We start from the raw sequence: 22,908 nt of genomic DNA on the forward strand, positions 1-22,908 counted from the left end.
GCCGTCGCCTAATGAATAAAAAAAAATCCTTACAAAATTTAGACTTTCAATTGGCTCCAAATCGAAAGTTTGGGATAAATTAAAAACTTATCCAAGTTTTGCTATTTCTATAACTTCTTCAAGGAAATCATACTTCTATCTGTAATATTCCTCCCAAAAAATGACAAATGTTAATTTTTATGTCCATTGCGTGAAGTTATACAAGATTATTATACCCTATTTCAAGGCATACAAAAATACGCTAATCGGCAATAATTTAAATTCAAATTTCAATTTAATACAAAAGACTATGTTTTCTATTTTTGTTCCTTATATGTATTGTGTTGCAACATCTGTAGCACAAATATTTTTAGTTTAGCTTTAGTACATTTTGCATGAGACGAGCTTTTGAAGCTTTTTCCCACGTCGTCAATGGATTTTGGTTTTGGATTAAGGCGCAATCTTTTGAAAAGGTTTCTCACCCTATTTGCTAATAACGCCAAATATATCGTTTGCTCATGCGCTCTTTCAATCGGCAAGTTATTGCATAAATAATGCATGTACTTATTGCTTCTCCTTTGCATTCCGTTGGCTTTTTTTGTTTTGTTCTGCCTGAAGTAGTTTTGTAGAATGCGAACCCGAAGTGAATTCAATTTGCCAGACTGAGCTGAGCGAAAGGACCAGAATTTTATGATGTTCCCGGCTGCAGAGTTGCCGTATTAAAAATTGCATATTTAAATCAAATAAAGTCAGCATGTTTATGTTGTTGTCTTGGAATTAAATGGTTAAAAATTTAAAAAGCGTCTTGCGTCTTGTTCAGTGGGAACACTTTGGAGTCATTCATTTTTATCACCTCTCAGCCGTGCAACCAACCAAAAAATGAAGTAAGTAAGTCTTCTCGCCGACGGATCTATATATATGATTTAGTGGTCCGATCCGGTTGAATATATGTTCATATATATATATACTATATACAAACTGTGCAGTATATACAAGATTACACACAAAATTTTACGTTTCGGAGAGAAGGACATGGTTACTTGAACTCGGCTTGTCGTGCTGATCAAGAATTCAAATGGTAAAAATTAATATAGCGAAAAAGTTCATTAAGAACAGGGATGATCCAACACTGGCGTCGATTTTTCCATCAATAACAAGTCCTAGGAAAGGAACACAAGCCTTTTAGGAATTCCGTCGTCATTTTGTCCATTTGTTTGATTGAACTCTATACATTTTCTTTTACCCTAACTCCTCATTCAATTATCTTCAGTCACAGTTCAGCCCATTCTTGTCCTTCAAACTTCGGCTGCAGTTTTGAACAAGTCATCATATATGTATATTTTTTCCACATGGACGCCTATTTAGGCACCTTTAATCTTTTATGGCATTAGTGCATCTGTTTTTAACTTTAAGGCAACAATTGTAACAAATTGCAGCTCATTAGCTGGTGGAATGGTTAGAGAAAGGCAAATGTCAAGGCAAGGGATGTTGCGATTTTTACATTGCAAATGCAAAATTATGCACATTGGCACAACAACTATTTAGCCCAGGGTGAAACATTAAAGTCGCACTATTGTATGTAACAAGTAAATAGAAGGAAGCTTTTATGACATGGCAATTGCTTGAATGATGTGAAAAGAATTTTTTATACATTTGGTTCTTATTTATTTTAATCCCTTGGTGCATGGTATACCAAAGTTAGGACGACTTTCTGGCTGAATTTAAATAGATTCTTGAGATATGATGATGCAAATTAATAAAAAAAATTATATAACTTTTGTACCAATTAAACCTACATTTTTATCCACTGTCGTTACAAAATTACAAGCAGCTGCAACTTATGTGAATTTGTTGCAAAAAAAAAAAAAGAAGAAAACAAAACATAAGGATGTGAGCTGCAATAAAAATAAAATACACCTGCTCCAGACTACTGTATTTTAAGTGCATGGGTGTGTATTAAGTGGGCGTGGTCTGAAGGTTTGATATTCTCCATGTTCGTATTGTTGCTTTGATGCTTGATGGATTATTTGTTTTACATATTATTCTTTGCCTAATTATTAAAAAGTAGAATTTACATAGCATACTTTTTTGGGCCTTAAGAAATATTCAAAAATTTGAGCTTGGATAATAAATAAATTTCTAGTTGAACTAGAAAAACAAACAAACAAAATTTTACAATGAACTACATAAATTTAATTAAATATTGTAATTATCTGTAAACAAAAGGATACCTTAACAAAAGGAAAAATGAACTGGTCAAACATCGTCTTCCCTACAAATTTTTTCTTGCTAACATTTTAGATAATCTCATTACTTTTGTGCTTTATGCTAAAGAAAAGTTTGAGTGGTTGGTTTCTAATTTTATTTAACATTATTTTAATTCTCAATAGCATAACGGAAAAGTTCAAAATGTATCGCTTAGTCACAATAGTCAGCTTTAAACTCTAATTAAATGATTTCAAAATAGTATATGTTGCAACAAAGTTGGTGTCTACATGTCACATTTAATTAAGTTTTAGTCGCACATAATCATTTCACTTAAGTAGAGTTGTGTCTAGACCTCCTTATGTCTTACCTAATGACAGTTCCTTGTAATGACAGGAATCAAATTACATTGCAAAACAACTTGTCGCGCATACGCAATGAATTTTACTTCTTTTCTGCCAAGCTAATTAAAAAATTGATCAATTTCACAATTAGATAAATTTTAACAGTTATGCGAATCCAATTCGATTTCAATATAATTAAAGTTATGAATCTGGCAAATAAAATTTCCCTTTAGTGTAAATACAAAACATTTAAGAAACAAATGTTATACATTAAAATTTGCATTTCTGCAAAGTTTGCACAACTAGAAGCATTTGAGTATACTAAGGTCTATATATTTTTAGTGTAACTCAGAATATTTAAATTTAAGAACTCTCAAGGACTTTGATTTTCTAAAAGAGCAAGTCCCATATATCCCAATTTCGGAACTGACCAAAAAAGCAGAGTGCCGACCACCATGTAATTAAGACACTTTCGATCAAATAAACAATAAATTGATGAAAATAATATCGTAATTGGTAAAATCCTTTCATAAACATTTAAAAGATAAGGACATGAATTCGCATGAAAATATTTTTAATAAAAGTTTGTATTATTATATCTATAATATATCTCATTTTGATATTTAAATAAGTGTCACACATTTTAGTTTTACTATCGATGCAATATTTAAGTACGCGAGAGCTAGCCGAATAGACAGGCAAAGAGCAAGTACGAAGCAAAGCAAATGAGTGAATTTGTCTTCTTGCCACAAAACTGAGTTCAGTATGTTGGCCAAAACAGAAAGAAAACTCAATTGTGCCAAAAATATTTTTAGAGAGCCAAAATTATGACTCAAAATACTGGGAACAGTTGGTCAAAAGGATTACTCTTAGGCTCAAGAGCTTTTTAAGTGATAAAGCTCAAAGAGAAAGCAGAGACTCAATCATCCTCTTTACGTTTAAATTGAAACATTTGATAATATATGAGAAATTGAAAATTAGAGAAAATTATAATGTAGATTAGTTTTTAAATAAGTATTTTGAATTAATTAATTAATTATTTGCAAAAGTCTTTTTTAATTTTATTTAAAGGACTCAAAGTTATATTACTTATCTCTTTTAGCCGTTAGTCGTTAATTTTCTGTCTCTTTTTTTATTTTCTCTTGAGAGCAAAAAGGTTGAAAGCCTTAACAGTTGTTGCATTTCCTGTTAACAGAATTTTCCTATGTTACAGGCCTACATAGTCAGGGACGCTGGCATCTTTTTTTTTTTTTTTTGTTCTTCCATATGCTTACTCTGTGCTCATTACTTGCACGAACGAAGTGCAAAAACGAACTTGAATTTTGAGTTAGAATCTGCTCTGGTTGAGTGCAGTGTGATGCAACATCGGGATCATCGGGATTGACTCGTGGTAACTTTCGGTCGAGTCGAGTGCAACCAAGGAAACTACTCTATACTTAATACAACATGCAACTGGCTGCCTTTATGACTTCACTTTGTTCTCGGCATTCCGCATAAGAAGCGCATTTTCAATTGCGCCTGCAAGCGCCGCTTCTGCTGTGCCTCAGTGTACCGCCCTCTGCTCATCGTCGTCGTCGTCGTCACCATCAAAACAAAACGGTTCTTGTCCAACAATATCGGAATCCAAATAATAGTTGCCTTTAGTCTCTAGGCGACTACGTCTTCGCGCGGTTCTCGGTGGTCGTTAAACCAAACTAAAACTAAACTAAAAAAAAAAAAAAAACAAATAAAAATACCTTAAAAATCAAATTTCCCTTTCCCCCAAAAAGTAAATCGCTCTTTTGCAGCTTATTTAACTCGTCATTGCGCTTTGCGAGTTCTATCATTTTTTCGCTTGGTCGCGCGTGTTTTTAACTTGGCTCGCGATCTTTTGCAAAATAATAAATAAAAAAAAAACATAAGTAAATAAGCCCCTAAAAATACCCCGCCACCCAAAGAAAAAGGTCAAAATCTTTAAATAAAGAAAAATATATAAAAATGTGCAACTAAAAGTTTGTTTCAAACACAATATTTGTAACGTATTTGATCACAAAAGGTATAAATTATCATTAATTAAAAAAAGTGTCGCCATAGATGTGAACAAACATACATACATATGTAATCTATGATTTTTAATTTTGTTACTTTTTTTATCACTTACTTCTATTTGATGTTAAATTTGTCATCATTTAATTTACTTTAATTATAAATAAGAACACACTTTAAGAAAGAAAACAATTCCGCGGTCCTTACTTAACTTACGAAAAAATTGTCTTTACTTTGATAAAATTTCAAAAGAAGTAAATGTATAGCATACTTTCGGGAACTGGCAGTTACGTTCAAAATATGTAAATCAAATAAATCACAAAACAAAAAAGAACATATTTTATCAACGTTAAAACTAAATTACTAAAAATAAATGCATCAAGTCTTGTCAAAAAGCCATTAAAAAAGTTGCTTTAAAACATTATAAATAACTTTAAAAACTTAATTTTACAATTTTTTACAAAAATTCAACACACAAAAAATTTAAAATCATAAATTAATTTTTAATAGCTTCAAAAGCTTAAAAAAAAACAAGTGGAGAATATGAATATTAAAATATTTTACAAATTTTTAGATTTAAGCTTTTTCTGCCTGATTCAAAAAGAATATGTGACATTATTTATTTTGAAAGGATTCTAAACTAAGAAAAAGTTACAAACTTGCAATAAAAATAAATAGATTTTATCAATTTACTTTTTAAAATCTAAAACTTTTAATTTTATTTTCTTTTCGTTTTTGTGTATTGTTGGTTGCTCTTTATTAGTGATTTTTGTTTTTGTTGAATTTGTTTGGGGTTGCATATGTATGTATGTATGTATGTAGTTTTGTTAGTCGAATGGAAGCTACCAGCAGTTAAGTTAACCAAAAAGGACGAAATCGAAAACTAACTTGCCAGGCACCGGCATTGGGTCTTCTGGTTTCGACACCCGCATTGTCCCTGTCGTTGTCATAATCATCATCTTCTCTTCATCATCCGTTACTGATGTTGCTGCCGCTTGGGCATCCTGGGTCATCGTCGTCATTGTCGTCGTTTGTTGCTTGTATTTTGGTACCAAATATCGCAACCGAAACCACAACATTCGACGTCAATCAGCAAAAGCAGATTTCAATAGCTGCTCCTCCATTTCAGAGTTCTATTTCTTGTTCTTGTACATGTTTTTGCTGTTGTAGTTGTTGCTGTTCAACAACTGACGCATTGCCTTTGGCTACTAACAAAACACCGCTTCCCCTACCGTTTCTATTCCTCCGCCTCATCCTTGTGATGTCGTTGTTGTTGTTGTCGAAACATGTTGCCACTTGAATTTGTTGCTTGCGTTGCATCAGTTTCGGTTTCCCCCTAGTTTAACCAAGCTTCCAGCTGTGCCAACTGTTTCCGGAGACATTGGTCCAAAAAGAAGAAATTTCTCTCTCATTCTTATGTTCAATAAGTTTTATTTTTTGTTTTTTTTTTTTTTTTTTTACAATTGGTTAACATAAATGTTGCACAAATTGATGATGAGAAATTGCCTTAGCCATATTTTAAATTGCCGTTGTTTTGTGGCCATATATGACCAATAGAATTGTGATTGGCTTAAATAATCAAACACAGTATGTGCATCACCACAAATCTTCAAATCTTCAAATCTTCATTTATTATACACCTCATCTCTCATGGAAAAGAAAATGATTTATATTTTTTGGCTTCACTTATTTCTTATCGTTTTCATTTCTGCCATCTTTTCGTTTTAAGATGATGTTATTTTAATTTGGCTAATTCGAAAATCGGTTCACAGTTAAATTTTATTTCACTTTCATGTATTGAACATTAAATGTAAATCGAATTGAAAGTTATATATACTTAATAGTTTCATTAGTCTAAATAAGCTTCTAATAATTTTAGTATTTCAAACATAGATGCTTCAAATTTCAGTTTTATTTGTACAATAATTTGAACCAAATTTAAAAGTTGTGTCAACTAGCTTATAACAGCATCTTTGATTAAATTTACTTCAGATGTAAATGCAACATAGTTTTACAACGACACCTTTTCTTTATTTGTCCAGAGCAGTATTAGTCTTAATTGCGATAATACATTCCTCGCCGCAAGACTTAAGAACAGTGCACAGCAAATCCTTGCCATTATCAAAATCGGAACGCAACTGATTGCCCAAATCACCTTCGGGAACCTTCAAATCTTCACGAATATCACCAGCGTCTGACATTAATGTAACATAGCTATCGTCGCTGATATCAGTCAACTGATAATCCTCGCGCTTAACATTAGGGACATCCATGTTATGAGTAGATGGGCATATATCTTCGTACTTCTTGTTTGAAAAAATGTCGATTCCAACCATGTGAACTTTAGCATAACCGTGTTTTCCAGTTTTTGAGGTGGACATCTCGACAATTTTGCATGGCCTGCCCTTTAACATAACAAATCCGTTTTTGCGTAATGCTGAGCATTGCATCGGATATGTCAACGATGCTCCGGAATCAGAAGGTCCGATATCACTATGATCTTCGAAATCAGACATTGTCTCGCTTTTAAACCAGATGTACAATTATACAAAAAATATATGCGATGAAGCAGACCGTTCCAGGCGAAGATGGGAAACGTTTGTTTGCCTTGTAAAGGCCAATAGAGTATCTAATGCTTTAAAAATTGATGTAGCACATTTTAATAAATTAATGTCTCTAGTAGTTTTCCTTTAGCTCAACATTTTCTTTCAAGCATCATTTTATCTTAATCCTTTTTTCTTTTTTTTTTTTTTTTTTTATTTTTTATTTGGTCCATCCCAATCGGTAAATCATTCAAGTTTACACTTTGCAACATTCATCTCAAGTGTCCAGTTTAGCATCTTATATAAATCGCCAAAGCGTTTTTAATCGTAAATTAAACGTGGCTGTCAGAGCAACGACCAGCAATGGCAATTAAGAGGAGGCACCATGAAAACTCGAAGAAAAACTAAACTAAATATTAAAAAAAAAAAAAAAAAACCTGGTCAGTTGTTGCCTCCTACTTTACATATGTCCATGTCTGCAACATATAAAAATCAATACCAAAAGTCGATACTCTAGTTAAAACGGATATATTCAATTAGATTAGAAAACTTGCAGCTATAAAAAACAGTTGAACCAAGTTGTAAAATTAAGACGCATCAATTAAAGTTGCTACTGTCGTCATGTAATCAATCAGCAAACCAGTTTTTTTTTTTTTTTTTTTAACCAGGAAGCATCTTTAATTTCATAAAAAAAAAATTTTAACTTTTATCCTTTTGGCCTATGAATTTAAATACGACGAAAATAGAGTATACAGCTATGCCTTGATTTGCATTTTACTTTCTCATACGGCCTAAGGCCGTAAGAGTTTAGCGATAATTTCCGGACATGAGAGTGTTGAATTTCAAGCGATTTGTTTATTCATTGTGCCACAAAGTTTCAATAATTTATAAATTAGAAAGGTGAACGAAATTGGTTTATGGTGCAAGTAATTTAATACTAAAGGATGCAGAGATTTGTATGTGCAAAAGGCTTAACAATAAAATTAAACAAAGAAAAGATTGTTATTTGCTTGTTTTTGTTATAACAGTTGTAAACTAAAACTCGAATTATAATTAACTCTTTGGGGTAAAAGTAAATCTATATTTTTCTTACTAATCACTATTGGGTGGGGCTGCACGTAAACAGTGTCTAACTAATTAAACAAGTAACAAAGTCAACAACACCGATTGTCCTTATGGAAGCTATATGGTATAGTCTCGCGATCTTGATCGAATGTGGCACAGTCAAACTCAAACTCACCAATATCAAGAAAATAAGAAAGTTATTTAGAAAAGTCACTGTCTGTCACTTTGCTGTTTGTGCGAGAGTTTTATGATATAGTGGTCCGATCCGACGGAATCTGAGATACACAACCTGTGCAGTATATACAAGCCTACATTTTAACTCAGTAGCTCTTACGGTCTAGAAGTTCGCGTTGATACAAACGTACGGACCGACGGACAAAGCTTTTTAAACTCGTATCGTCGTGATTGATCTACAATATATATGCTTGATACATCGGACCAAAATGAATATAACCAGGCTACAAAAATGACTGTGTGAAAAAGTAAAACATAATTTAATTGACTAAATGTTAAACATCTTAATTACTTTGAGTTTCTAGATAAATATACCAATCTATTTCGATTTAGAATCGACAATGAAAACAGAAGACTTACGATAAGTTATAAATATTTTAAAAACTATGAAACTTGTCCAACATATTGCATACTTTAAGGGACAAAGTTTTGCAGTATGAAAAAAATAGGGAACACGTTTTCAATGTTCAATGTTAAAAAAGTCTTAAATTTTGAACTGTGTAGTTTACGATCGAAATTTTTAAGTATTTTGTTGAATAACAACTCACATATTTTCAAATTTCATTTACAATCAGACGGATACAGAGTAAGCGTGAATACTATTCCAAATACTCTGGTGTGTGTTTGTCTGTGTGAGTTTCTGTGTGTGTGTGTGTGTGTGTTAACCACACGATGATTATTTCGCATGTCCCCTGCACATTTTATTTTGGCCAATCTGTCAACGGGTTTACTGCAACAGCAGCAACTGCAACGAACAGCAACAGTGGCAAATGCAACGGTAAAAATATCAACATCTAATAGGGAAATAATTAATAAACACTTGCCAATGTTGTGTTATGCATTTTGACTTTTTAATTAATTCGGCAGCCGCCCGACAGCAATTTACTTTACTAACAAAATCAAATCGAATAGAAAAAACCAAACAAGAAAAAAAACTTGATACAATTTTAATGATATTCACTCGGATTGGTCTACTTGCAGATCTGTCCCTCTATCTAACTCAAAACTTATCATTATTGACGGCAGGTGTCCTTAAACTACTCTCAGGTAAGTTGCTACAACAAAAGCCACTGATTAGCAATGGGCTGAAATTGTGGGATATACTCACTGAAGCATTCATTCAAACCAACCAACCAGCGAGTGAAAAAAACTTCAGAAAAAAAAGAGAAAAAAGCAAAAAAATACAAAAAATTCCATTTTACTATGCACTTTTTTTATGATAAATGATTTGCGATTTGTGTGCATTCGTTGAGTTTTATAGACGTTTCATTACCAGTTCCGCACCCCTCTCCCAGTGACTATTTGCGCATCGTAAACGAGAACGGAAAAAAGGCAAGGATAATTCAGATGAAAATGCTATGCAACTGCACAGAAGGAAAGAGGAAGGTGGAGGATATTTGCATGGAGTTTAGTGTACTATAATTTGAGTTTTAATGCTGAGACACAAAGCCAAACGATTTAAAGTGCATTTCAATGTGGCATGACACGTTTTCAATGGCTGCTTTAAACCACAAGATGTCAGTCTTTTCTATATATAAAACAAATTTAACAATTTTTTTCCCTTTTGAAACGGTGAAAGAAACAAAAAAAAAACAATTAAGACTAGGATAACGAACAAGAAGCATGGAGCAGTCAGGCTAACGTTTGACGGCAGCGGCTAGGCCATGACAACAATTACGAGATCCATTTAACTTTGGCAGGATGCGAAGAATGCGACACATGTCGCAAAAACGCAGCGGGGCAACTCTTGACTTGGGCTGATGAGGCAGGAGTTAATGGAGAGTGTGTGAGGAGCATTTGGCTGGGGGTCGGCGTCAACAAAACTGGCGACATGCCGACTGCACTCACTCTCATTCTCTCTCTCGTTCAAGCAGAGACCCATTCGCATTCATGTCTCTCATGCCCGTTAAAAAGTCACAAAAAAGAAAAACGAAAATAAAAATACATACATATATAAAGCTGAAAGAAAGTTGGAACCAACATCGACGTCGCCTTGGCTAAAAGCGCACAAATCTTGGCAAACGTTGCAAAAATATGAAGCAGAGCGACAAAGTCGAGTCCTTTCCACACACACACACACACACACACACACACGCCTATACATACGTTTGAGTCTGTGAGTGTGTGTGTGTGTGCAGACAATCAGCACAGGATGTTTTTGCGCTCATTATGCGGCAGCTGTATTCACCACGTGTGTGTGTGTGTGTGTCTCTGTGTCCTTTGTTGCTCCTGGGGCATAAACATTAAGTCACAACCATCGACAGGCAGTGAGAGCAAAATGCCAACCCTGCCAATACACTTTCTTTATTTTCAAATATTGAATTTATCATTCTTGGTATAAGAAATCGGTCATGGCATAAATTTACATTCTGCTAACTTAAAACATAAATCAATTATCTTTATCGCTTAGCGTATCCAAAAGTCATTGATACTCCAAATTGCCAAACAACATAATTCGGACTTGCGTTGGATAAATGCCAAATGGATCTAGGGGACAGATTATTCCCACTGTGAAATGCATAAGAAATGATAGACAAAAGTAAGGGATCTCTCGAATTCGAAAATAAACCAGCATTAGCAAAGAGATTGTTTGAAGTAGAAGTTAGTCAGATTCAGAATGAGACAAATTCAGATAATATTTGTCTATATTATTGTTATGTTTGTTGAAGCTTTTTTAGATCATCAAGAAGGAAAATGAAACAGTTGAGCCTATTAAATTTTAATTAGATGTATTTGAAAAAGATCTCATTTGATAATTTAAATCCAATTCACTTTTTTTCATAGTTCAAGAGTAGCAATAGTTAATAAATAATTTACTTAATGGCATATAATAAATTCAATCCAAATATTGGTGATTACAATGGAGCTATATCCACATTTTTTGGTACATAATCTCAATATAATGGACCAAAACTATTGGTAAAAACAGTAATGTTAGTTAGTAAAATCTCTATTTTGCCTGATTCCTGAAAAGGCATATATTTTTGATGTGCCAAATACCAACTGGGTAATGAGTTTCACTTGAAGTTTTTTGTAGAACCCTGACATTGACTAGGCCGGGAGATGAAAGTTACGTGTAAAGAGCATGTCACAGAAGTCACACACATACATAGACAGAAGAGCATAATAATGCACTTGAAAGTCATTTGAGGTATTAAATATCAAAGAAGCTAACTTCGGCAATGTCGAAGTTTATATACCCTTGCAGTCCTTGGCAATAATATTTTAACATGTTAAAAATTCTTTTCCTGCAACTCAATTCATCCATACAAAACCTTCAAATTATTACACATTGAATGTAATTTGTTGTTGTTTGTATCAAATACTATCTATTGAATTCCATAGTAATGTTTCAACTTTCAAAGTGGGTAAACTTTTCTTATTTAACTATATGATATAATAATCCGATACCAGCGATTTGCAAATTTGATCTCACGTGGGTAATAAAAAGCCCCGAAAAAATTTCATCCCGATAGCTTTTCAGATGGCAGACGAACAGGGCTATATCGACTTTTTTTTGTTTAAAAAACATTACAACGCCCCCTTCCGCCCCCGCAAATGAAATAAAACTGATTTTATGGAAAACTAACAAAGCTAAAGTCACCAAATTTTATACTTAGACTTGTTTAGAACAAATCGATTGCCCTCCACAAATTTTGACTAACGAAATCAAATTCGGCAACCTACCAAATTTGTTGCTATAATGAGACATGCAAAATAACAAACATTACATGACAAACCAATTCAAAATATTTGTCTCACCTGGTGCATGGTATACCGAAGTCGGCGGGACGACTTTATATTTTTATACTCTTGCAAAAAGAGTATATATTAATTTTGGTCAGAAGTGCGCAACGCATAGAAAGAAGCATTTCCGACCATATAAAGTATATATATTCTTGATCAGCACGACGAGACGAGTTCATATAGCCATGTCCGTCCGTCCGTCCGTCTGGATCAACGCAAACTCCTTCAAGATTGTTAGAGCTACAGAGTTGAAATTTGTATATCTCGGATTTAGCCGGATCGGACTACTATATCATATAGCTCCCATACAAAAGCCAAAGTCACGAACAGTGACTTTTCTCAATAACTTTGTTATTTTCTGAGCTATTGCTGTAAAATTTAATATTGGTTAGTTTATGATACCTGTAAACGACGTTGCCGAATTTGATCAAGATTGGATGACTATATCATTGGAAAGATCGGTTGAAAACAGTGACTTTTATGAATTAAGTCGTTACTTTTGATGCTATTGCTTTCAAATTAAAAATTTCTTAGTTTAACATATATATTAATGACTGTTCTAAATTTAATCAATATCGGGTGACTATAGCTCCCATAGGAGCGATAACTTCGTTCATTAGACTTTTTAGATAAAACGTTTTCCACTTCTGCGGCTATAGGTAAGAAAGATTAACAGAATAAGCTAGCAAAGATCCTCTGTTTTTTTTTTTTTTTGTTTATGGTGAGTGCAATTTAAATTATTTAAGTTTGTTGACCAATTTTCGTTTGAGAAATGAACTAGTATGTAGTTGGTAACAGCTGCAGCAGCAACGCTAGCCTGTTTTGGCCATATCCACGTGTCCCTCTCTATATTCAAACTACCACACTTTTCTGCCTTCCCTTGCCCTTAACTTTTGGGAAAAGTGTAGCGGCATTCACTCGTGCACACATGAAAGTCAATTAAGCGTATTATTTGTGTATGTATATGCGTGTGTGTGTGTGTGTGTGTGTGTATGTGCATCGCGCTTATCATGTCAATTCTTGGCATCGCCATCATGCAACAAACGGTTGCCCTTCCACACAGATACCAAACACACACACACGCGAGAACACTCTGCCTCCAGCTACCACCCAACCCACCACCCATCTCTTTTTGGGGCTCTCCTTTCTCGAGTTCAACCCTTTTGATGGCATTTCATGGAGTGTTGTGTTTGGTTATTGTGCAGCATGATTTCTGTCGTTTCAATTTCGATTTCGATGTGTAAAATGTTTGCAGTTGATTGCGGCTCTTAACTTGTTTAAAGATTCCACAAAAACCAAAAGCGACAACCACTGAGAAGTAGAATTAGAGTTACCCAAAATTAGGGTTAGGGGAAGGAAGGATTGCAAATGAGATTTAAACCACTTGCTCTGTAAAAGCATATTAAGAAAGGACAAGTCCGTTTTTGGATAGAATACAATTTAAGTTCATTTTGCCCTCTTATGAAATTTTTACCATCTCATTAAATTATAGTTAGTTAATAATGGCAAGAAACCTACGCAAATTTATTTACGAGTATTAACTAACTACATGTTAACTAGATGTCGATTGTAACGAGACTCAAGGGGCGACCCTAATGACATTTGTCTCATGAACATCCCTTTGTCTTAAAAAACATATAAAGTTACTCAATATTAAATAGTCCTAAAAACATTAAACGATAGTGTGAAAGCAATTAGATATGTCAAAACCTAGAGTCTAATTTTGTGAATCAAATCAAATTTGTCACCTTTTCGATATCCTACGGTAACTAATTCTTTTCATTGCTTAAACTTGGCTAATTTATGACTGACCACATTGTTAATTGGCCAGTAAACATTTGACAATCGATATGCTGTCCATGCACTGTAAATGACTTGTGAACGATTTGTTTTATGTATTCTGTCTTTGCGCCATGTCCATTAAGTTGTTTGCGACTCAAGGTGCAGCCGTATAAACATTTTCCAACGAAAATTGATATTAAAATGCCATGAAAAGTGTAAGTGAACTTTTCCCTTTCCACACAATTGATGGCATGTCCATAAAAAAGAAGCAAAACGCACACACACGACGACCTCAAACTGATGCAGCAGCAGAAACAACTTTTCCAGTTTTGTACATACCCTGTAACTAATGCGAAAGTTGGCCATTTCAGTGGCAAGCTAAAGTAGAAAACAGAAGTAAATCAATGATTGAACTTGTTTGTCCAGTTTTATTAATTTCGTAGGGTTTTTGTTACAGAAAAAAATGTACTTGAATTGAATCAACATCAGTTTTGCTTCGTTTTTTAATAATATCTGAACTTCAGATGAGTTTAATCATTAAATAAAACTTTATTAAAGTTAATCAACTTTGTAATTGTAAATGTCATTTAATAATCCAAACAATTAAATTTATTTACCATTTTAGTGTTATCGATTGCAATCTAATGGTAGTTATAATAGAGTATTACGATTTGAGTGCGAGATAATTATTTATGAATTTAACATTAGTTAATCAAACATTCGAATAGCTTTCCAGCATTACACCAAATGCTATTACAAATTTTTAAAATTACATTCAAAAATGTTCGATTAAATAAGTTATATAAAGTAAGTTTCATTGTTAAAGGATATCTTTAAGTTGACTAACTATTTTTGACCGCTGACTGGTTTTGCTTTTTGGTTTTTTTTTACGGTTGTGTTTGCCATGCAAATCATCATTAAATATAATTGGCCATAATTATCACCGTAGAAGAAGAAGAAGAAAAAAAATGAAACAAACACAAAAAAGCAACCCACTCACTTCGAGTCAGCGTTAGTTGGTCATTTGTCTAACCTCAGGTCTCTTTGCTATTTTGACTAATTTATCTTACTATCTCAATTTTTGTGTTTTTGCAAAAAGTGGGCGGGTAATTTTCTGTCAAATTTTGTATGATTTGGTATTTCATTAAAAGACTTGGAAAATCTTGCTTCCTGGTAGATTTGTATGTACATGAGCAATTCATGCCACACAAAAATTGGCAGCTGTCCATCTATCAAAACAGTGTAGAGTGAGACTAACGAAGATTTCATACCCTTTGAAGACTTTGCAAGGGCAAATTTTTAAGTTTTTTACGATGATTGACAAAGTAAATAAAAAAAACGGAATACCCCATTGTGCAATAGGTAAACTGTAAAATTGCCTTTGAAAATTGGCAACTATCCATTTGTTTTCCATTGTTAACGAGTAATTTTGGTAAGGTGGGCGTTTTTCTAATAAGCTTGCACAATAACCAGGAAAAACGTTTCTTAGGCAAAATAAAAATTTCATCCATAACTATTGTTATTCGAAGATTGCAGATAATTTTGTTAAAATGTATATCAGAGAACAGAACTAACAAAGATCGAATAACTTTGTCATTCGATTGTATCAAGCTAAGCAATTTACGCTTAAAGTAATTTTTTTGACGGCTTTCGCTGATTTGAGCAATTTTGAAAAATAAATAGAGAGAGAGAGAGAGAGACAGACAGACAGAGAGATGGAAAAAGAAAAGTTGAACAACTCTAATTTGGTGATTGTAAGTTTTAAGTGATTGTACATACATTCGTACATTTGTATGGCCACAGAAGGAGGAGGTGCACCAAGTGACATAATATGTATTTGTGTGTTGAACATAAGGCAATCATTTGTTATAACATATTTCACCTGTCAATTACACTGCACTACATGCACAATAATTCAACAAATTGACACTAACTATGATAAACATGACAAACCCTATTGGGGAATAAATGTACGTAAATTAAGCTTACAATGAAGAGAAAGCTCACAACAAAAAAAAAGTATCATTAGGATGAAATGTAGTAATGATTTATTATTTATCTGTTAATCCTAGCTAATCCTTTGAAAAAAAAATTTAAAAATTTTTAAGATAATAAAAATTAAGAGATGATAAAACAATTATGAAAATAAACAGCCAAACACAAAATACTTAACTATTAAGTTGAAGAAAGATCCCTGATGATTCTTCACCATTTCTTGCTTGCATATTTTTTACATAGAAAATTCTAATTATTTAAAGCCATATCATTAAAGTATTAACACTTACACTATTGATCGTTATTTCGAGTGATTTACCAGAGCTTATGTGAAACAATTTTGTTAAGGAGTGTTTGGTGGATATTTTGTTTTTCTTAGTAACTCTCAACACGAAGGCGCTTTTCTTTCATTAACAAGACCAAAAATTATGAATGTTGCTCTAACTACCATGGCGACAAGTGTCAAACAGGCTATGAGATAGCAAGTAGACAACTGAAACGCAGACTGGACATTGATTGGTGTCCGACACATGGATATTTAATAGATTTTTGCCGTCTTTATACAGCTTTTTCTCGCTTTTTTTTTTTCTTTTTTTTTTTTGCATTTTAGGGAGAGTTGTGGAGTTACATAATATCATCAGCATTGAGCTATGATTTACACAAATTATTTTGTAATATGCGTTGGCAAGTTATTGCTTTAAGCTATGGGATGTCTTAACCCATCTTCCAGCCACCAATAGCTAGGAGATAGCCAGATCCCAATCCCAAACAACTCACAGTTTTGCAGTGCGCCATCGTTGACGTTGTCGCTGTCCCGTTGTCTGTTGTCTGTTGCCTGTCGCCGTGAGCCGAAAGTCAAACAAATCAGTCCTGCCAGAAGATTAATGGCGGCATTATTGTGTCGGTGTCGGTGTCGCTGCCATAGTCATCCACACAACGTCATGGGCTAGACTTTCAGTTTTCAACTTTTAGCTTGCAGACTTCCAGCAGCAGCCATCATCGACATTGGCAATTTCATCATGCAACTGGTCAAGTTGGCCCAAAAAAAAAAAAAAAAAAAAAAGAATTTCCCCATCAAAATTGCTCTGCCCTTTGGGTCTCGAGTGTGTGTTTTCAAAAATGTTGCATGCGATTTTTCTTGCAGTAAATAATTTTTCATGCCAGCTGTCCATGTTAGAGGTCTGTCTGATTGTCTGTTCAGTTCCGTTTCGCTATGCCTTTTGGTTTCTCTCTATGCTGCTCCTCCTCCTACTCCTTTGCTCTATGTGTACGTTTTGTCTGTCATATTACAGCCCATTGATCAGCTGGCCCATTCTTTGGCCAGCCTTTGCCTTTCTCTCTCTCTCTCTATCTCTCCCACCCGTTGTCTGGTTTTGTGTACATTCTGGATTATGAACTCTTTAAAGCCCCCTTTTTTTTGTCCGTTTCTTTGTTGAGAGAGTTGGGTTAGAAGATGCCAATGCCAATGCCAGTGACTGATGGCCAATTGATGGGCCTATAGATAAAAAGCAAGCAGTTGCTGTGGTTTCTAAAAGCCGTCATTTGCTTGATGAATGATTTACACGTAAATATTGATTTCAAAACTATCAAATCAAGTTGTAATTTTAAAAATCAGGAATTACACATATAAACCAAACGTAAAGTATTACTTATATTCATTACTTTACCCAAGCAGATGCTGAATCTTAATTAAACAAAAGTCAAATCAAATCAAAAGAAACATACCCAACGAAAATGTTGTCATTATTAACTAATTTAAGGAAATCCGCTATTGGCCTAATCACAAGTCTGATCATATGGGTTTTCATTTCATTTATACCTGAGATCAATATTTTTGCCTTTTTATTTATAAACGGAATCAACTGGGCGTCCCTTGCAAGGAAAATGCTCTATGCAATTCAAGAAAAAGCTAATCGATAATGAATCAAAGAAGGTATAGGAATTATTATATTTGCTTAGGAAAATAATAGGTATAAGTAGATTTGGTACCACTGTGCCAGTCAGTAGGCAGACTGACTAGGACCTTCTTTTGCCAGAAATGCGTCACCGAAGGTTTCCGGATACGTTTCATTTGCTTGCCGCTAAGGTTATTTTTGTTCAAGCCACACACACACACACACACAAACAAACACACAAACACACACATACACAGGCAAGCGGTGGCTATGCAAATTTGTTAAGTCTATTGAGCCGTAGTTCTGTGGAAGGCCTAGACCAAGGTAAAGCATATTGTGCTGTATCCAAAAAAGCTGCCTAACAATCCACAAACAGAAGCAGCTCAGCAGCAAGTTAGCTCTAGGAACCGTTTGGCATCAGGTGGCTTGAGTGGGTGGTTGGTTGATGTAAAAGTTTACCCTCCCTTCGTGCCCCACTACCGACCACATAGAACATTTAATTAAATTCCTTTGCACCTTTAGTGCTGCGCTAAAAATTCCGAACGCTTGGCGAAAGGACTGCACAGGGTATATGCAGACATCTCATACCTTGACACCACCATCAGAGCTGACTGCCTGCCTGCCATCCACTCACTGGTAGCAATAACGAATTAATCTTTGCGGTTACGGCCGAGTAAGCCCTACAAATGAGGCATTTGATTTTAAAACTAGCTTTGGCCCACTTCTCGCCCCCTCCACAAAACTTTTACCGAGACAAAAAGCGTTAAAACCCATCTTATGCACCGGCAACTGGATTCAATCAACTACTCTCTGAATTATGTTGACATGGCACGCACCAAAGGCAAAACATTTACAACCACAGACACGAAGATGGAGAACAGAAAAGGGAATGAGGAATACAGCAAGCTTGAAGTAAAGATTTAAGCCAAATGACGACAAAGTTTTCAATTTACGGGCACAATTTTGCCTGCCACTTGCATCAACGTCTTCAGTTGGTTGCAAATGCGCCTCAAGTCACAGGAAGGAAATGCATAACAAAAACGTCACTTATTTGCCAAGGAAGAAGAGTAAACTAAAAATGGAAAAAGAGAGTTGACTATTTAATCGATATGGCTTATATGTAAATAATAATCGATTTAGCTAACTTAAGCTCCAAATTTTTGGGTATCGATTTCGTTAATGATCCGCAATATGAAAATCAAAGTCAATTCAATTAACCAAAAGCCAAAGGCGCCAACTTTTTACTGAGTTTGCCTTCCTTTTTTTTTGTTTTTTTTGTTGTTCACGCAGATAATCCAATATGCCACATCTCTCTAGACCCTTGCCACATTTTGCTGCTGACTTGTCCTTGCCCCAGAGCAACACTTGGCGCTTGGTCCTTTAAGCCACTTGCTGTCGATTTTGTTCGCTTTCGCTCGTTTTTTCTGTGAGTATGTGTGTGCTTTCCTCCTTTTTTTTGGGTGAGTTTTGTCCTTGTCCTTTGGGGCAATCAATCCGTGTTAATGGCTCCGCAGCTAAATCAAAAGAATTGCTCCATCCCCTGCAAAAAAAAAAAAAAAAAAAAATAAATAAAGCAAATAATGTTTCCATCTTATAACGAAGGATTTTAAACTTTGTCGAAATATTTTGCCACTTAAGTTTTCGCCCAAAAGATGGCTTAAGTTAAATTGTTCTTGGTTTTTTTTTTTGTTTTTTTCCTTACCATACTTGCAATTTCATTATGTTGTTACTAACCATCCAAAAACTTGGTCAACAACAAACTTCCACACACATGTTGAGCGAGAAGGTTAAAGCCATGTCTGCCACGGGGTCTGTGGCAAGTGCAAGAGAGGGTCAAATGCAATTTGTATGCCCGTCAAATGCGTCTCGTTATTGCGAAATTTAGAACTGCTCGAAATAAGTCTAACAAATTTTCAAGCAAACGAGGCAGACGCAGTTACACCAGCAACAACAACAACAACAACAACAACAAGTGCGCACACACACATTCACAGACATAGAATGAGACTCTTGTACAAACTTAAATATAAGAACCTTGTGCGTGTGTGCTGTGCACACCCAGCAAATGTGTCTAATTCAGAAATATTCACGTCGATTTGAGACATTAGACAAAACAGTAAAAACTGTTTACTTAGCATACTTTAGGGAGCAGAAACAACATACATTTTTGAGCGGAAAGCAGTTAATTTTAGTTTAAAATATTTGACTATTCCTAGCATACTTTTAGGAACTCACTGGAGGAGGGATACTGAAATCTGAGTGTCGTAAGAAGAAGTCAATAATTATTTCGCCTTAATTCTCAGTGAAAATTAAAACACATTACATTTGATAAACGCTTACTTTATGAGAGCTGGAGTCCCACAGGGCAGCGTACTGGGCCCACTACTCTACTCAGTGTATACTGCAGACATACCGAGTCCTAACGAAAATCATATGGTTTCCCCCAGCAAAGCTCTCCTTGCCACTTATGCGGACGATATCGCCCTTCTATACAGCTCAAAATGTCGCTCTGAGGCAGCTTCTGGTATGCAGGAGTATCTCAACACGTTCTCAGCTTGGTGTAAGCGGTGGAACTTAAAAATCAACGCACAGAAGACTATGAATCCCTGCTACACACTAAAAACGCTCAGAGACAACACACCGGCTATTCAATTAGAAGGCGTAACTCTCGAACAGCCCTCGCAAGCTAGATATCTTGGCATCACTCTCGATAAACGCCTTACATTTGGCCAACATCTTAAAGCTACAGCAAAAAATGTGGCCAAAGAATGCAGCAATTAAGGTGGCTGATTAATAGGAAAAGCTCTATGTCGCTCAGGGCCAAAAGAGCAGTATATGTGCACTGCATTGCTCCAATCTGGCTGTATGGCGTGCAGATCTGGGGAATTTCGGCTAAATACAACTACAAACGCATACAGGTGCTCCAAAATCGGTCTGCGCGGCAAATAACGAACTGTCCATGGTATGTGCGTGGATCCACATTGCACCGTGACCTCAACCTGCACACAGTGGAGGAACAGATCGGTAGACACACCAGCAGATATAGCGACCGGCTTAATAGGCACCGCAGTATCCTCGCAAGACGGTTACTACCTGCCAGGCCTCTTAGACGGCTAAAAAGAAAGGGCTTCGCCAAAAATATTAGCTAACCAACATCAATAATAATATTTATAGTCCTCTTGGGTGTACCAATGAGGTTTGGTCCTTTTATATCATCTACTTGTGTTGTTATGATACTATTTTTGTATGTATGGATTCAGCGCTTAAAAAAAAAAAAAAAAAAAAAAAAAAAATTTGATAAACAGGAAAAACAGATAGGAAAAACAATGACACTTAAGTTGAACCTCTTAAGTTTATAAATTATAAATAATAATTTGCTTAAAGACATTTTTTTTGTTTTTATATATATTTATTATATTATTGCATACTTTTTAGGGCAATGTTCTCCCATTTGTAAAACGAAAGTTATTCTATTATTTATTTGTTAACTAATTTCTTGCAAAAAAACAATTAAATCTAAGACCAGAGGGCTAACTTCGACCACGTCAAAGTTTGTATACCCTTGCAACTTTTTTGGTAATTCTTTCCTTACCTATTAGCCATCAATGTGGTAGAACGTTTTTTCAAAAAAGGCTAGGAAATAACTGAGATATTGATCAAAGTCACTGCTTTCCAAAGATCGTTCCTATGGGAGCTATATGATATCGTCACTCGATCTTGATCAAATTTGGCACAGTCGTTTATAGGCGTAATAAACTCTCTAATATTTCACGACAATAGCTCAGATAATAACGAAGTTATTGAGTAAAGTCACTGTTCGTGACTTTGGCGTTTGTATGGGAGCTATATGATATAGTGGTCCGATCCGCCTAAATCCGAGAGTATATAAAAGCCAACATGCAAAATTTCAACTCTGTAGCTCTAACAGTCTAGGAGGAGTTTGCATTGATCCTTTTTGCAAGGGTATAAAAATCACAAATTTGAAAAAAAAAAAACTCCAAGATAATTTATTTCACCTTGCATTATCATAGATATAATTAATATTTATTAAAGTTGAAACGAATTTAATGATATATGATATATTAACGCCAATATTTTACTTATCGAGTTATCACTTGAACTTGAAAGCGTATACAACTCGATTTTGTTGAAATTTCTACCATAAACTGAAAACATTAAATGCAAACGTTCTTATTCTGCTCCATATATCGTTTGCCTTTTGCTTGTTAATTATTACATTTTTAAAATCTAAATTTTACAGTAATATAAAATGTTATAGCACTGGATCATTAAATGATGTCTTATCAGTGGAATTTAGTTTCACTTTGTTTCATACTGGCAAAAGTTTTCGACATGCTGAGTAATATGTTTTATAATGTTTGCTTTTTTTGCATCTGTGGGTACTCATATTTTATGCCAGTTCTTATTTTGATTAAGTAGTTGTTATTATTATATTGTGTTACATTATAATTACCCATTATAAATAATAACTATTTTAGTCAAATTAACGTATAATTATACGTTCTGTGTAGTTGAATTTGAAGGCTAATTTCTCCAAGTGATTGTTTATAATTATATATAATTTTGTAGTTTTATGATATCTGTAGGTGCTTAAATTCAGATATAATTATATATAAGAAAGCGTACAAGTTTCAACCATTTTGTCACCTGGACCAACAAGAAAATGTCTTCTGTAGCTGGAAAAGTCACAGAGAGACTCGATGGGTTTCGGTGCTGTTCTCTTTATGTTCCTTTGGCAAAGTGTACGTGCATTAAAAGTTTAAGCGCCAAAGTTGTCCAGACCGAAAAGCCGAAAGTGAACCGTCCATGCCACCCAAAAGCCATATCACAAATTCCAAACCCAGTGCCGAGTCAACCAACCAACCAACCAGCCCAAACCAAACCAATCCATGCCATTCTCACACACACACACACAGGCACAGAGCTGTATTTTGATCCAAAGCAAGCCGGAAGTGGCTGTGGCGTTGTGAATTGAGCTGCGGGGTAGTGGAAGATTTGAAGGGAATGTAGTTTAATTATGTAGAAATCGAGACACGCACTTTTCCAACAGCCAGGTGTGTGTGTGTGTAAGTG

General features: G+C 34.7%; 2 protein-coding genes across 3 annotated transcripts in view; one reads left to right on the forward strand and one right to left on the reverse strand.

Annotated features, from left to right (window-relative positions):
* Positions 1 to 4,036: 4,036 nt before the first annotated feature.
* Positions 4,037 to 22,908, forward strand: part of mbl (muscleblind) — a 199,943-nt gene continuing 181,071 nt past the window's right edge. Inside the window, exons 1-2 of one of the 2 annotated variants that reach the window (XM_068291603.1) lie at positions 4,037 to 4,563; positions 9,377 to 9,442. The gene's annotated coding sequence lies outside the window, so the exon portion shown is untranslated. The remainder of the gene's footprint in view (positions 4,564 to 9,376; positions 9,443 to 22,908) is intronic. The other variant, XM_068291593.1, reaches the window with a different exon arrangement.
* On the reverse strand, positions 6,448 to 7,145 carry LOC137576184 (eukaryotic translation initiation factor 5A-like). The gene has a single exon (XM_068289139.1). The coding sequence runs from the start codon at positions 7,067 to 7,069 to the stop codon at positions 6,584 to 6,586; it is 486 nt and encodes a 161-aa protein (XP_068145240.1). The 5' UTR covers positions 7,070 to 7,145; the 3' UTR covers positions 6,448 to 6,583.

This window comes from Drosophila tropicalis, unplaced genomic scaffold (genome assembly GCF_018151085.1).
Source record: "Drosophila tropicalis isolate 14030-0801.00 unplaced genomic scaffold, ASM1815108v1 contig_593, whole genome shotgun sequence".
Lineage (NCBI taxonomy): Eukaryota > Metazoa > Arthropoda > Insecta > Diptera > Drosophilidae > Drosophila > Drosophila tropicalis.

Bases quoted from the DNA above. Each gene is read 5' to 3' on its own strand.
- LOC137576184 (XM_068289139.1), bottom strand. From the start codon at position 7,069: ATGTCTGATTTCGAAGATCATAGTGATATCGGACCTTCTGATTCCGGA.